The sequence below is a fragment of the Kogia breviceps genome, chromosome 13 (genome assembly GCF_026419965.1).
Source record: "Kogia breviceps isolate mKogBre1 chromosome 13, mKogBre1 haplotype 1, whole genome shotgun sequence".
Lineage (NCBI taxonomy): Eukaryota > Metazoa > Chordata > Mammalia > Artiodactyla > Physeteridae > Kogia > Kogia breviceps.
The window spans coordinates 50,042,580-50,059,630 of NC_081322.1; the positions used below are offsets into that span (position 1 = coordinate 50,042,580).

The 17,051-nt window shown below is 37.2% G+C and overlaps 1 protein-coding gene across 1 annotated transcript in view; it reads right to left on the reverse strand.

Moving 5' to 3' along the window:
• CEP85L (centrosomal protein 85 like) overlaps positions 1 to 16,812 on the reverse strand; it is a 159,291-nt gene extending 142,479 nt beyond the window's left edge. Inside the window, 5 exon segments of the mRNA XM_059083874.2 lie at positions 15,167 to 15,354; positions 15,356 to 15,554; positions 15,557 to 15,710; positions 15,712 to 15,759; positions 16,711 to 16,812. Of these exon segments, the coding sequence (XP_058939857.2) occupies positions 15,167 to 15,354; positions 15,356 to 15,554; positions 15,557 to 15,710; positions 15,712 to 15,759; positions 16,711 to 16,791 (670 nt within the window). The 5' untranslated portion in view covers positions 16,792 to 16,812.
• Positions 16,813 to 17,051: the final 239 nt, after the last annotated feature.

The window sequence follows — 17,051 nt, forward strand, 5'->3', positions numbered from 1 at the left end:
TAAATGCCAATATTAAGAAAGCTCAAATGAACAATCTAACTTTACACCTTAAGGAACTAGAAAAAGAACAAACTAACCCCAAAGTTAGTAGAAGGAAGGAACTAATTTAGGATTCCGGGCTTTCACTGCCGTGGCCCAGTTTCAGTCTCTGGTCAGGGAATTGAGATCCTGCAAGCTGCATAGTGATGCTAAAAAAAAAAAAAAAAAAGTTTAAAGAAGGAAGGAAATAATAAGAATCAGAGTGGAAATAAATGAAATATAGACTAAAAAGACAACTGAAAAGATCAATGAAACTAAAGCTATTTTGAAAAGATAAACAAAACTGACAAACCTGAATGACTACAGGAAATAAAAGTCTCAAATAAAATTAAAAATGAAAAAGGTGACATTACAACTGCTCACACAGAAATACAAAGGACCATAAGAAACTGCTATGAACAATCATAAGCCAACAAATTGGCCAACCTAGAAGAAATGAATAAATTCCTAGAAACATACAACCTACCAAGACTAAATCATGAAGACAAAGAAAATCTGAACAGACCAATTACTAGTACAAATATTGAATCAATAATCAAAAACCTTTCAACAAAGATATGTCTAGGACCAAATGGTTTCACTAGGGAATGAATCCTACCAAACATTTAAAGAATTAATATAAATCCTTCTCAAACTCTTCCAAAAAATGGAAAGGGAGAGAATAATTCCAAACTCTTTTTAAGAAGCCATCATTACCCTATACTGGACACTACATTACCCAGACAAGGACACTACAAGAAAATCACAGGCTAATATCCCTAATAACATAGATACAAAAATCCTCAACAAAATATTAGCAAACCTAATTCAACAGCACATCAAAAGGACCATACACCATAATCAAATGGGATTTATTCCAGGGATGCAAGAATGGTTCAACATATGCAAATCAATAAATGTGATATACCACGTTAACAACATAAAGCACAGAAATCATATAAACTCAAAAGATGTAGGAAAAGTATTTGACAAAATTCAACATCCTTTCAAGATAAAGCTCTCAACAAACTGGGTACAGAGGGAACATAACTCAACAAAATAAAGGCCATATATGACTAGCCCACAGTTAACATCATACTCAATAGTGAAGAAGCTGAGGAATAAGATCAGGAACAAGACAAGGATACCTACTCTCACCACTTTTACTTAATGAAGTACTGGAAGTCCTAGCCAGAGCAATTAGATAAGAAAAAGAAATAAAAGGTATCCAAATCGGAAAGGAAGCCATAAAACTGTCTCTATTTGCATATGACATACTATATATGGAAAACCACCAAAAAACTGTTAGAACTAATCAGCAAATTCAGTAAAGTTACAGAATACAAAAAACAATACATAAAAATCAGTTATGTTTCTATATACTAACAACAAACTATTGAAAAGACAGATTAAGAAAACAATCCCATTTACAACTGCATTGAAAAGAATACTAAGAAGTAAATTAAACCAAGGAAGTAAAATATCCACACATCAAAAACTATAATACCATGAGATGAAAGAAACTGAAGAAGACACAAATAAATGGAAAGATATTTCATGCTCACAAATTGGAAGAATATTGTTAAAATATTCATACTACCCAAAGTAAGCCACAGATTCAATGCAATCCCTATAAAAATTTCAATGGTATTTTTCACAGAAATAGAAAAGACAATCCTAAAATCTGTATAGAAGCACAAAAGACCTTGAATGGCCAAATCAATACTGAAAAAGAACAAAGCTGGAAGCATCAAACATCCTGATTTCAAACTATACTATAAAGCTATAGTAATTAAAACAGTATTGTCACTAAATAAAGACTCACAGATCAATGGAATGGAATAGAGAGCCCAGAAATAAACCCATGCATACACAGTGAGTTAATTTACTATCAGGGATCCAGGAATATACAAAGGAGAAAGGATAAATGGTGTTAGGAAAACAGGACAGCCACCGGCAAAAGAATGAAACTGTTCCCCTATCTTACACCATACACAAAAGTGAACTCAAAATAGATTAAAGACTTGAACATAAGACCTGAAACCATAAAACTCCTAGAAGAAAACATACAGGTATGCTCCTTAACATTGGTCTTGCAATGATTTTTTTGGATTTTGACACCAACAGCAAAAATAAATAAATGGTACTATATCAAACTAAAAAGCTTTTGAATAGCAAGGAAAATCATCATAGAAAGAAAAAAGAAAAGAAAAAGGAAGGAAGGAAGGAAAGAAAAAAAGAAAGAAAAGAAAAGAAAAAAGATAGAAAAGAAAAGGCAACCTATAGAATGGGAGAAAATGTTTGCAAACCATATATCCAATAAGGGATTAATATACAAAATATATAAAGAACAACTCAACAGCAAAAAAACACCCAAATAAACAATGGCCAAAGGGCCTGAATAGACATTTTTCCAAAGACACACATACACACACACACATACACACACACACACTAGAATATTATGCTAAGTCTTAGCGTCTAATGTAGAATATGATGACTATAGTTAACAATAGTTTTGTATACTTGAAATTTGCTAAGGGAATAAAACTTAAGTGTTCTCAACTAAAAGAAAAGGAATTATGTGAGGTGATGGATGTGTTAATCAACTCTAATGAGAATCCTTTCTCAATGTATACATATATCAAAACATCACATTTACACTTTAATACATTACAATTTTATTTATCAATTATAGCTCAATAAAGCTAAATTAAAGAAAAAAGAATCCAACATTTGGGACAATGGGGTTATAGAATGTTCCTTAAACGTTATTTCTAATAAGGAACTGTTACAAATAAACCAAAAAAGAGAAGGGAGCACAATTTTGGCCATTAAAATAGTGAAGACCTAAAAGTATAAAATGCTTATATTGTCAATCTAAGTAAGACATAAAATTTAATAAATGGGAAATTCACAAATAACCTCAGATTTCATATTGTCTAGGAATTCTCTGAACTCTTTTTTTGCCTGTTTCTAGCTTAGCACTCACCATATCAAACTGAAGTTATCTGTGCCTGTATCTGTCCTCCTTCTAGACTGTAGTAATAGTCATTGAGGGCAAGGATCATGTGTTCCAGATCTTACTCAGTGCTGCAGCCAGCATATAGTAAACAATCAAACAAACAAACAAAAAAACTGCATAAAGCAACTGGAAAGAAATACATCAAAATACTACCTGTGGTTTTCCCTAGATGGTAAGATTACTGGTAATTTCTTTGACTTTTATGCTTTGTATTATTACTTTAATAATCAGAAAAATAAGCTTTATTTTTTTAATCCTTAACCCCCACCACTAATAAACCAAATAATTTACTTATTAAGTACCTCTTAATTATTCTATACTTGTGCTAAGTAACAATCAATGAAAGTCTTTGGAGATATGTTTTCCGGGAAATGGGTATACAACTTACTTGGCGTAGTTTGCAACAAAATGTGTACATTCTAACACATAAATCAAACTACCATAACTTTTTTTAAATGTTCAAAAATTCAAAACTACAAATTAATGTTCACAAAATGAATTATATTTATACACTTAAAAGGAAAAAAATTTCTTCAAAGTAAAGAACTTACAACAGACTGGTTCTTTGTTTTGGTTGATAGTTACAAGTCTGTTTCAATATCACAATTAATTTAGTCCAGTAGAAGAAAAAAATTATGAACCTTCTTAAAGCTGTAGGAGAGTCTACCGAGGAAACACAGCAACTCATATACTTTGACAAAAGATCAGTGCAGTCCTTTTTCTAGGAAGGTATCCTCATCAAAAGAACTCTAGAAGAAGGAAGCATATAATAAGTCCAATCATATCAGACAAATAATCTGATTGGTCAATCAATGGGGAAAACATATCCTCTTCAGAACAGCATCTTATTCTTCTAAATCAGTAAGACATTTTAATTTGCTTATGATGATATCACAATGATCTTATTTTTTGCTAAACTTTTCCTTTTAAAGGAAGAGGCAATTTTCATTCAGGTTTCCCAAAATGACAAAATTATCTATAGAAGGTGATCTCCTCTAGCCTGAATTTACATTTGTCTTAACCTTTAAATATAACTACTACTTTCTTAAAAAGATCCAATATTTTATGTGCCTAGAACACTGAAGATAATTAACAAAATGTCATGATTGAAATAACATTTTAATCTTTCATTTAGATTGAATGAATTCAATATGAGAAGAATGACATGGCATGTCTCTATTCAACATAATCCAGAATCACAAAGCAGTCAGAATTAGATACGAATATGCTTACCAGGTGATACAAGGAAAATTTTCTCATACAATAGTAATAAGACTACACTAAAAAGGGAATTACTCAATTTCTAGATATGTGCTATGCACTTAAAAAAAACAAACTTTAAGGCTCAGTGATCTCTGAAATAAAGTATTACCTAGGTCCTATCATATTAGATCAACTGAATGACTGTAGAATCAGCTCTCTCTAGAACAAAGATGTATTTCTTCAAGAAGAGCAAAGATTCCCAAGACACCATACATTGGGACTTTTCTTTGGAAGACAATATGTTACATTTTTTTAATACCAATTTCAATAATTTTAAATAGAACACTGAATGCCCAGGGATAAGTTATTTAATAATTACTAACATTTCTCACATTAGAAAAACAGGAAGATTAGCATCAAATGAATAAGTAGCCCATTATATTTTATTTTCTTTCTGAAGCTTTTTTTCTAAATTGGAAGCAAAAATGCATACAACATCAAGTCTTCCACAATATGCTAACATAATTGTAACTGCACTTAGAAGAACTAATCTTATTGAATTTTTTAAATGACAATGCTAAGCCAAAAAAATAAACAACACCATTGACAAAGCAGATTTATAGTTGTAAATAAAAAGCTGAATATACAATACAACTATGAATACAAATTACAGTGTTTTTTAAAATGCAGGTTATCACCTATTCAGTGCACTGAGACCAACCTTTTTTAATAAAATAAAACAGAAATAAACAGAAAATATCAAATCATATTTACCCTTATTTGACATAAGATACACAAATCTCACAATATAACATCTCTGAAATGTTAACAAGGACATCTCTGAAATGTTAACAAGTACTTCTCCTTAAAGTTCAGAACAGTAGCCTTCAAGCGTCAATAGAAAACAAGTAAAAAGAAATAAATGCAGGGAATACAACAACAACAAAAATCTCTCTTCCTTAACTCATACACCTAATCCATTTCTGAAACTCTTCAGTCCATTTCAGAAGTATTCACTGAATTAGTTCTCTCCTCTTCTTCCCACTGTCACAGATCATATGTCTTTTGGCTGAACTGCTGCACAGATGTCCTGCTGGAGTAACTCTGCCCAAGCCAGCCTCTACCCTACTATCAGAAAATATATTTACGTCATTCTTTTGCTTAAAACTCAAATTCCTTAACTTTGGCAAGGTTCTTCACCAACTGGCAACCTCATTTTCTAAGACTTTACAACTCCTACCTCTCCCACTTCAGCTCCCCTACACTCTGTAGCCGCACATACCTAACCACTGCCTCCAAACAGATCAGGTTCTTTTGTGACTCCAAGCTATTTCTCTTCTCTCTCTTCTTTAAGCGTCCTGATTCAGAATTAACTTGCTCTAAATGTTTTCTCTGATTTCCCCAGGTGGTTTTAAAATAACTACTACTTTGTGCTCTCTCAATATATCACTCAAAATACCATAACGGCATTTACTAAATTATATTAACCCATATGTATATGACTTTCTTCTTCCTCACCAAAAGGCAACTTTTTTTAGTCTCTAGCACAGAGCTGCACAGTTAAGACAGGGTCTCAATAAATGTAGTCATTATAACTACTGGGTACCCAATAAATGTTCCTGGCATAAAATTAAAATTTTGGATGCTTTATAATTAGATCTTAAAAATAGTCTTTGTTTTAGAAGGATTAAAACAGGGTGTATTTTTGTTTTATTTTTGGTTGTTGTCTGTTTGTTTTAAAATCCAGGAGATTTTAAACTATCCCTTGAGCCAGTTTGCATTTAAGTATCTATTTAAAGATCAGTAAATATTTTCCAATGCAGAGAAAAACAAACAAAACAAAAAAAACACTTATAAGTGATTTGAAAGGCTGTTGGCCAAAATTCCTAATAAATGTGGGAAAGCAATTTTCAATAGCATCAAAAGGCACAAAAAAGTCACCAAAAAACTAAATAGAACATTAAAACACAGAAAAATATTCACATTAATAGTAATCAGGAAAACAAAAACAGAAAATCTTGTACTACACTGGAAAATACCTAGCTAAAGTGAAAGAAACTTAATACAGAGATATTTATGTTATTCATCCTACTTGTCTACTTCATTTCAGTACTGTTTATCTCTAGGGTAAGTGACTCCAATAGTTTTAATTTTTCTTTAATCATAGAATTAATAGTATAGCTTAGTGGAAAAGAATATGGACTATGAAACTAGACTGCCTAGGTTCAAGTTCTGTACCACTCTTATAAGCAGTGAGATAGTGAGTAAGTCACTTAGCCAATCTGTGCCTCAGTTTCTTCATACGTAAGAAGAGAAAAAAAAATATATAGTATCTATCCTATAGGGCTGTTGTGATAATTAAATGAATATGTGAAGATATTTTTTAAAGTGCCAGGCATAAAAACAGACACAATTGATCAATGGAACAGAATAAAGGGCCTAGAAATAGTCTCTTCAATAAATGGTATTGAGAAAACTGGACAACCACATGCAAAAGAATGAAACTGGACATTATCTTACACCATACATGAAAATCAACTCAATGGGTTAAAAATGTAAGACTTGAAACCGTAAAACTCCTAGAAGAAAACACAGCGGGTAAGCTCCTTGACATCAGTCTTGGCAATGATTTTTTTGGATTTGATACCAAAAGCAAAGCAATAAAAAGTATACTACATCAAACTAAAAAACTTCTGCACAGCAAAGGAAACCATCAACAAAATGAAAAGGCAATCTGCTGAATAGGAGAAAATATCTGCAAGTCATCTATCTTATAAGGGGTTAATATCCAAAATGTAGAAGTAAATGATACAACTCAATAGAAAAAAAAAACAATTTGATTGACATACAAATGGCAACAGGTACATGAAAAGGTGCTCCACATCACTAATTAGCAGCGAAACGCAAATCAAAACTACTGAGATAGCACTTCATACCTGTTAGAATGGCTATTATTAAAAAGACAAGAAATAACAAGTGTTTGCAAGAATGTGGAGAAAAGAGAAAACTTGTACACTATTGGTGGGCATGTAAATTGGTGCAGCCACCATAAAACAGTACGGAGGTTACTCAAGAAACTAAAAATAGAACTATCATATGATCCAGCAATCCCACTTCCGGGTATATACCCAAAAGAAATGAAATCACTATCCCAAAGGGATACCTGCATCCCCCATGTTCACTGCTGCACGATTTACAATAGCCAAAACACAGAAACAACCTAAGGGTCCATCAACAGATGGATGACTAGAGAAAATGCATTTGTACAGAATGGAATATTATTCAGCCATAAAAAGAAGAAAATCCTGTTGTAACATGAATGGACCTTCAGGGCATAACAATAAATGAAATATACCAGACAGAGAAAGACAAATAGTGGATGATCTCATTTATATGTAGAATCTAAAAACAAACCCATAGAGACAGGGAACTGACTGGTGGCTTCCAGGGGCAGGTGGTGGGAGGGTGGGGGAAACGGGTGAAAGTGGTCAAAAAGTACAAACTTCCACGTATAAGATAAATAAGTTTGGGGATATAATGTACAGCATGGTGACTATAGTTAACAATACTATACCGTATATCTAAAAGTTATTAAAATTAGTAAATCTTTAAAGTTCTCATCACAAGAAAAAAAAAAACCATAACTATGTGTGGTGATGGACGTTAACTAAACTTATTATGGTAATCATTTTGCAATATATACATACAGCAAGTCATTACATTGTACACCTTAAACTACTACAATGTTATATATCAATTGCACCTCAATCAAACTGGAAAAAAATCTACCTCAGTCTAAGTTAATTGGCTTTCTTGCATTTAAGGATTTAAATCGAATTTTAAGTAATCAACACCTAGTATTCTTTGCTTTCTAAATATAAAAAAGAAATGTGGAAGTTCATTATTATTATTAAAACTACTTATTAGTCCTATTATTACTAAAATTAATAAAAATAATTTTAAAAAACATTACCACAAAAGGTATAAGACTATAGTCTTCGGATGTGATTCTAAATTTCCTTACTTTCAATTTGAGTATAACAAGGAAGAGTTTTAAACTAGGTTGGTTCAGGTGGAGGTTAAAATTAACTCAATTGAGAACAATGATCAGATGGATAAATAAGTGGCTCACCTTTCACATAAAAAGTATGAATTCAAACCAGTAATATTCACTCATGATATAAAACAAGGAACTCAAGAGTGTCAGGGTAGCAACCAACAAAGGTAAGACTATCTCCTTCTATGAAAAAAATCATGTGCCTGTTGATTTCAATATGTGGACAAGCCAAAGATTCCTATCTTATACTCTGGTTACATGAAATGCTGTATTCAAGAGTACTTTGGTAGCTATTTGGAATGAGGGCCACATATTTAATTTAGTGTCTCATAAACCTTTATTTCTGTTTATAAACTGGAAAAAAATGAGGTATGATAAAAACTAACAAGAGATTTTTTTAATAAAACCACTACACACGTGAGGGAGTATAACAAGTCATATTCCAGAGGGGTTTACCTTTGTCTTCGAATATAACTATTTCATAGTATCAATTAATAGAGAAAATATTCTACATGGTAGCAAATTATGTCCAAACTTAAGGATCATCAGCCCAGGAGGAAATAAAGGCCCCAATAAAAATAAACATTCCTTAATAAATTTGTTAGACCTAATGAAAATTCACATAGTCACTGACCTCCAAAGAAAGCAGAGTAAGCTCATTATTTCTCAATTAGCCTTTTGTTTTCTAATACTTAGGAGCCTAAGTGCTTTACATAATACATTTAAATGCCAAAACGAAAACAAAACTTTAGTTTTAAAACACTCCAAAATAAAGTTTTGAGAAAATTTATAAATAACACCCCCAAATTTAAAAACTTAACTTCTAGTTAAACTTTTCAGTACATTATTCCTAAAATGAGATGGGATGCTCAGAATTAATGAAAAAGCTTCAGTAATTTCATGATAAAGCAATGTATATTGATATGATCAATAAACACACACTATCTGCCTCTACAAGACAGTGTAAGCACCTCACAGAAAACTTTAAACTTGACATGAAATGTAGTCCAAATTTTTCATCCCATTCTCTTTCAGAAGGTTAACTAAAATCTAGAGTTCACTGCAGAACTCTGAACTTTTAGTATTAAAACAGCATCAATAAAGCAATGAAGACATCTACTATGTAAAGAGGGCATAAAACAAAGTTCCTGACCTTGAATCTACTATCTTTAAAGTAATGTAAAATCTCTTTAAAGTCATTTAAAACCTTACACCAGTTCAGATGCCCTAGGCAGAATCCTATAGTCAAGACTCAGTGACTGTTCAATATAAGGCATCCCAGGAGACACTACCGCTAATTTTAAAACTGAATGTCCCAGGCAAACCCAGATAGTTTTGGTCACCCTAGCTTGAGAAGTGGTAAGGGCAAAGAAAGCAACCCAAACACTCACTGAGAACTTATGTACCAGTTCTATGTAATAAAATGTGCAGACTCGATTAGAGAATCTTTAATCCCTACTAGTTTTAAAATTTTAAGTCTCTCACTGGAAGTATGCAGCAGCACTGGTCCATTCTCTTCTGTCTCATCTTACATGGCCTCTTGGAAACATGCGGCTCTGGTGGTGAAGACTCCTTCCTTCAGTCTCCTCTCCTCTGGAACACCACACTCTGCTGGCTGTACTCCTACTTCACTGGCTCCTCCTCCTCTATCTGACCAGAAAACGGTAACCTCTGCTGTCTTCTCAATACTCTATGTGATCGCATTTAGACATCATTTAGACACAGGTAACTCTCAAAATCCCTACCTCCACCTTCCCATCTCCCCACTGAGATGCAGACTTGTATACCCAACTTCTCACCTGAACCTCTAAAATGCATCTCAAATGCCACACGGCTAAAACAGGACTCTTAATTCCACTTAACTTCCTCACATTCCTCCACACCTCAGAAAATGGCACCACCATCCATTATAATTACTGAAGCCCCAACTAAGACATCATCTTTGATTCCTCTTTCCTTCATTTACCACTCCCAAACCATCAGTAAATCCTGTCAGCTTTATTTCTCGAAATATATTCCAGACCCATTCTGTTCTCTCCAATCCAATCTTACCACTCTGATCCAAGCCATCATCTCACCCAATCACCGCAATGACCTATTAACCGGCTTCCCTACTGCCAATCTTTCCCCCACTGCGCCACAATTTCTTCCCCCACAAAACAGCCAGGAGTGATCTGCAAACACCAAGGACAGGGATATCTGATTCATCTCCCCAGGACACAGAACATAGAATGAGGTTTGCCTCACAGTGGTGCTCAGTGTGCCGAGTGAAAGAATGAACAGTCATCTCCCCTACCCACCCACAGCTGCCTTCCCCTCACACAGAAAAAAACCCAAAATTCTTACTAATTCTTACAATGCCTTACATCAGGCCTCCCTCACCTCATATCCCTACTCACTGTGCTCCAGACTCACTGACCTCTGATATTCCTCAAGCTCCCCAAATTCATTTCCACCTTGGAGCTGTTTCTACACCCTCTGCCTGAACACTCATGCCCTCATGTCTGGCTCCTTCTCATCATTCAGGTCTCAGAGCAATGCTACCTCCTCAGGGAGGCCTTCTCTACCCACACCATCTCACCAGCTCCCTTTTCTTCACAGTACTTAACATCAGCTGAGTTATCTTGTTAGTTTACTTACAGACTGTTTCCTCCCTACTAGAATGTAAGTTCCCTTACAGCTGGGACCCTACCTTTCTTGTTCAATGATGTATCCCCAGAGCCTAGTACAATGCCTATCACACAATATTTACTGAAAGAATGACTCATATTTACCAAGTACTTATGTACGTGCCAAGCACTATGCTAGGTAACAACAATGAATTTTTTTAATTAAAGAAAAATAGAAAGTGCAAGTAAAATATTAGTATGAAGAGCAATTTGATGTTCTTTTATGTTGATCAGTCCCGTTCTTAAAATGAATGACCTTATACAATAAATTCCACTTTGTAGAACATTATTTTGCCAGTGTAAAATATATATATCCTTAAGTAGTAACAGTAATTAGAATTTCATTGTAGCTTTAGAAGTTATCTAAATGATCACATTGTTCATTTTTTAATATATAAGTTGAAGGAACTAATTAAGCTATAACTCAGTAAAATCTGAGAGCTTTCATTTCTTCATCTTTTTCTCAGAGTACAAATATACACGTTTCATCCAGTCAGAAAACTCAAGACTGTGTAAAAACTTTCTGTTCTCAACATACAGAAACATTCACAACAGAGGCTGAACTCACCATTTACTGTCTGGCCTCAGATTAATTTACCAGCTTCCTTCAAGCCAAGAAGCTATCAGTAATAATCAGGTTCATTTCACAAAAGTCATCACTAAAGTTGACATTCACCCCTCATCCCCCAAAGCCTATTATAAAAGAACACGTCCAAATGAGTTTAGGCAGAAGAGTTATGTTTCATTGTTAACAGAGTACTTTTGGGTCCATTTAATTCAGAACCACAGAAAAACTTTGTATTTGACATAATCATACCAGTTACTACCACCGTCATTATGACATCACTAAACACCTTATGGCTAGGAATCAACTAGGAAAAGGCAGATTTAAAGCTTGAGGCACTGAACAAATGACACTTCTTCAGATCATGTAAGTATTTTCTATAACACTTTCTTTTCAGCACACTTGAAAACTATCATATCCCACCTCCAAATGTTTTAAGGGTTAAATGTATTAATATTTTGAAAGTATGATTTATAAAAGGGAACAAATTCAGTATACCTAAGTATAAGTACTCAAAATATCCCCATATCATACTAGATTTTTAAAACCTAAGGGAAATACATCTATCTTTCATCCAAATTTGAAACTATTATACATTTTGAATAACAGGATCTTCTCAAATGCACTCAACCAAATGCATAAAAGACATAACATTTGTTCTATTTAAAATTAGCTTTCTAACCACACTTGCCAATTGAAAATAAAAGGAGGGGGAGGGGGGCCTTTTGTTTGATCTTTGTATGGAAATATAAGAAAATATTCATTTTATTTTCGTTTATAACAATTATCTCTGTAAAGTTGAAAAACTGTGGGTAAAGCCAAAACAAAATTAAATCCTAAAGAAAAGGTCAAAAGTTCAGTATTTTCCAAACCACGCTGATTACTCCCACTTGTTTTAACTGCCATTACCTTAAAAAGAAAGCTTCTCCAATTTTTTATAACACTGGTTCTAAAAAACAAATGGTTTTGCCTTTAGTTACATAACTGTATAAACAAACCAGTTTTAGGATACCTAGAATTAACCCACATACTGAGACAAACTCATTTAAATACCAGAAATAATTTACATATCTCTGTCTTCACACAGGCCATCAAAACCAAAATGATTGCTGATAAATTCAATCAGAAGACTGGTTCCTTCTGCTTTCAGAAAAGCTCTAAAATCGCTCAAGGTAGTCAAAAGATAAGACTGGACAGTGTTTCAAATATATAAATTTCCTTTAAATTCTAAGAAAAAATGCCTACATGAACCAATTCAGAGGTCATTATCTTGACCTTCACCGTCTGCTCATTTGCTAAAGAAACCACACAAGTTTTTCATCTAAGGTATAAATTTTTAAACTAAAAAAATTTTCAAGATTTGCTTGGCTCAAAAAGAGAATAAACATAATTATATCACTATTTTGTAAAAGTAATCTATTCTCAGCATGTAGCTGAAAAAAAAATTTTATTGGAAAGGCATGTCCTGACTTACCAAAGGTTTCACTGTCAAAGGTCAGATAAAATATATTTGTTGTAAAGATATACTGTCCAAATTTATTAAAACTGGGTAGTATTTATAAAGTATCTTCTTCCACTATATTCTTTGTCACAGCAAAAGTTTAGAGGGTGCAATATAACCTCAAAGTCCTTCCTTCAGTTAATTAAACATGTTTAAGCACTATGATGTTTTCTTCTTCATAGAAAACAATGGAAAAATGGATACAATGCTTGGGGGATATTAAGCCTTCAAACATGTTACTATTACAAATAAAGTTTAAGAGGTTAGGTTACAAAGACATTACAGATGGCTTCTGACATGTACAGATAAACTGAAACCATTCCCTCCAGCCTCTAGGGATAATGAAGTACCTTCTCACTCATTGAAGTTACTTTGATTGCAGAGTTTGTAAGCACCCAGTGAGTATCAAAAGCCTCTCAAGTGCTGTCTCCTCTTCTTAGGACAAATGGTATACATTTCAGAGAAAATAATTTCCTACTTATATGATTTTTTTACTAAACTCATGCCTACGTTCAATTCTATTATTTCTAAAAGTGTTGCAGGACCAAATTTAAGAGAATGATTTCAAATCTAACTCTGGATTTTAAAATTTTTATGTCTAGATCTAACGTACAGTATGCTACTATAGTTAACAATACTGTATTGTATGCTTGAAATGCGTCAAGAGGGTAGACCTTAAAGTTTTCTCACCAAACACACGACACACAAAAATGCTAACTATGAGGTGATGGATATGTCAACTAGCTTGATTGTGGAGATCATTCCACAATGTGCGTGTGTGTGTGTGTGTATCAAAACCAAGTTGCACATATTAAATGTATCTATCAATACAATTTCTATTTGTCAATTACACCCTAAATAAAGATGACAGAATTATATATGTCTAAAACAAACCACACATCACAAATTTCTAAACTATCACAGAATTGCATTATTTGAAATTTTAATAGAAATCTGAGTTTGTGCCTGATATTTTTTAAATAGCAAAAATACTACCAACAAAAAACCACTCCCAAATGCCTCTGCTTTTTTGTTTCGCAAACAGCTTTGAAAATGTATACCAAAATGTCAGTTACACAAGTAGAGCTCATTTTGTGTAACAAGGTTACTTAATAGGAGTCCTAGAAGCACCTAAAGTTGTAGGAAAATTTTTGTGTAAGTACATATGGCGGTTTTTTCTGGATAAATGGTCCATATAACTTGCAGCTTCTCATGGGGGGTTCAAAATTCAATTAAGATTAAAGTGCGTGAAAGAACCGTCAACGTCAGATAACCTGTCACAGGCAACCCAAGCCTTATTTTTTATATCACAAATTAGGGGACGATTTATCCTAATTTGGCGGCTCCTACACAACTTTTCAGTGATGCAGGCATGAAATGGCTGTGCGTTACAAACAGCTCTCTTCATACACCCAACGCGGCAAACCCCCAATTTTCCTTGAAAGGGCCAGGGACAGGCAAACGGATTAACACCCCTATTGCTCAAAGATCGACTGGCTTTGGCAGGACATGTCCTCCAGAGAGGGCTGCTGGGCGGTGACCAGGTCGCAGTGAGGGGCTGGACCCCCCGGCGGGCGCTTGCAGCCAAGGCATCACCAGCAGCCTCCTTCCGCCCCAAAACGCGCCCTAAAGTAGGGTGTGCGGACGCGGCTGCAGCAGATCCCGGTCCCCCTGGCGCGCGCCACGCCGCCGCCGCTGCAGCACGGTCGCAGCGACCTTCCCACCCGGGGCTCCGTGAGCCCCGTTACCCACGTCGGCCACACACCCCACAAGAAAAAGGGAGGAGGACGCACAACAAAGCCTAACCCGAGGAGGCCCAAGAGAGCTGTAAGTTGGGGCGCCCGGGCTGCGGCCCGAGGAGGAGCGGCCCGGACACCGAGCCGCGCCGAGCCGGTGTGCCGCGATGCAGGGCGGACAGGGCCGGGGACGCGGGGCTCCAGAAGTCAGCCCGCGGGGCCGGGCGTCAGCAGCCCCGAGGAAGCCGGGCTGGCGGGCCAGCGCGCGGCGTCGGGGGCGGGCGGCCAGGGGGAAGCCAGGCCTGAGGAGGGAGGGGAGCGGCGGCGGGGTCCCGAGGCGCCACGATTGGCCGCGACCCCCACCCCAGCCGGGGGCCTGCCCCGTTACTTACCCGCCGGGAAGCTGCGGGCTCCGCCAGGGCTGTCCCGGCCGCCGGCCTCCGGGGCCAGGAAGCGCCCCCACATCGCGGGCGAGAGCGCCAAGTGGGCCGGGGGCGCCCGACTCCCCACGTCCGTCCTCCCTGCCTTCGCCTCCGGCGGCGGAAACTTGTCCGGAGCCTGCGCCGCTGCGGCACCGGCGAGTGGTTAACGGCCGCTCAGCGACGGGCGGGGAGCGCAGGGGCCGGATTCGCCGCGGCGGCGGCTGCCATGGTCGAGCCGGCTCGGTTGAGGCCCGGGCCGGGGAAGCGGCGTCTCCGCGATGTCGGCGAGTCGGTCCCCGGCTGCGCCCAGCCTCAGAGACTCCAGGCGAAGTTGCAGCTGCGGCTTCTCTCCGCCCCCCTCCGCCGGGGGAGCCCGAACCCGAGCCGGGGAGGGGCGGGCCCTGGTGGGGGCGGGGCCTCGGGCGCTTACAAAAGGCGTGCGCTGCGCCGGGCGCGGCTGCGGACTGGTCCCAGTGGGTACCTTTATTCCCTTTTTCTCCGCAGGTGGCGAATAGGTCGCTGGGACATACCAGCTGCATCCCTCCTTCCCCATCCCCGCGCCCCGCGAGATGAGGAGAGGGAGGAAACTTGGCCCCGGGCCTAGTCTTTTGGTTCCCCTCCCCCCACGCACCTTGGGTAATCCCTCAGGGCCTGCAGGGCATATCTCAGAAAAGGGCGTGGAAGACCTGCCCTCCCTTCACGACTGCTTGTGAAGAAAGAGGTTTCCTCGGGAGGGGCTGAGGGACTGCCAGTCTCATTTGGGATTGGGATTAAAGTTGTCATCATGCACTCCATAAGCATCGTTTATAGATCACTCCATAAGCATCGTTTATAGATCACTGTGGAGGATAGAGAAGTGGTCATTTTCCTCAACCCGCAAATTCAATGCCTGGGGGGGTGGGGGTGGGGAGAGAACAGGTACCAAAATATCTACGACATGGAGACCTGCGCAGAAAAAAGCAGGAGAAAAGCCCCAAGGTACTCAGTACCAGAAGGTTCAGGGAGGGGCTGTAAATTTTGCCCAATGTTTCAGATAAGCAATTAGAAAGGAGTGAAAGTGGCACGAAAGTGTGTAATAAGAGTGTAACTGCCTTATACCCTAAACCTTCGCGTTCCTCCTCCGCCTGGTCAGTTCCCACCCTTCACCTGAACCCATAGTGCAGGAGCAGGTATCCTGAGAAGGAAAAAAGGGTGCAGCAATCTCTTTTTAAATCTTACTTCTCATGGGCAATATTTATAATCCTTCCAATATTTAGATCTAAAATAGTGCATTTAATAAATATTGGTCGGGCACTGTAGAAGGAGGTGAGCTCTGCGCATGGCCGATGAATCAGGTAAACCAGAAAGCAGGTCCGTAACCCTCAACAGGCTTTGAGTCCAGTGATGCTTCTTCCTGTTTCGGATGTTTGCTAACAAAGGCCTCATATTTGTATTTAAGCACACTGTAATTGGGAAATACTGCTTAAAACTTTTAGAGGTTAAATTACATCTAGGTGTATAACCTATCACTTACCACAGCTGTTTTGTAATTTATCAGATTGCAGTTTTACATTTAGGGTCCCCTGGGTAGAGTTCCACTTATTTCTCCAAATCATGAGCAATTGGCCAAGGGTCCACTGTTTCTAAGGATAGAAAGTGACAGAAACATGAAAAAAAAAAATGTGACTGGTTCCTTTCTGTGATTTAGATGTACATTAGTTCATGTAATACGACGCATGCATAGTATAGGTTCAAAAAGAAACCTACAAAAGTAAATTCTAAAATGAATTACCAGAAGCTATAGAACCAGTGAAAGTATCCTTTTTTTTCATGATTTATACTTACCATACTCTCATATTAGGTATAGCATTTATTA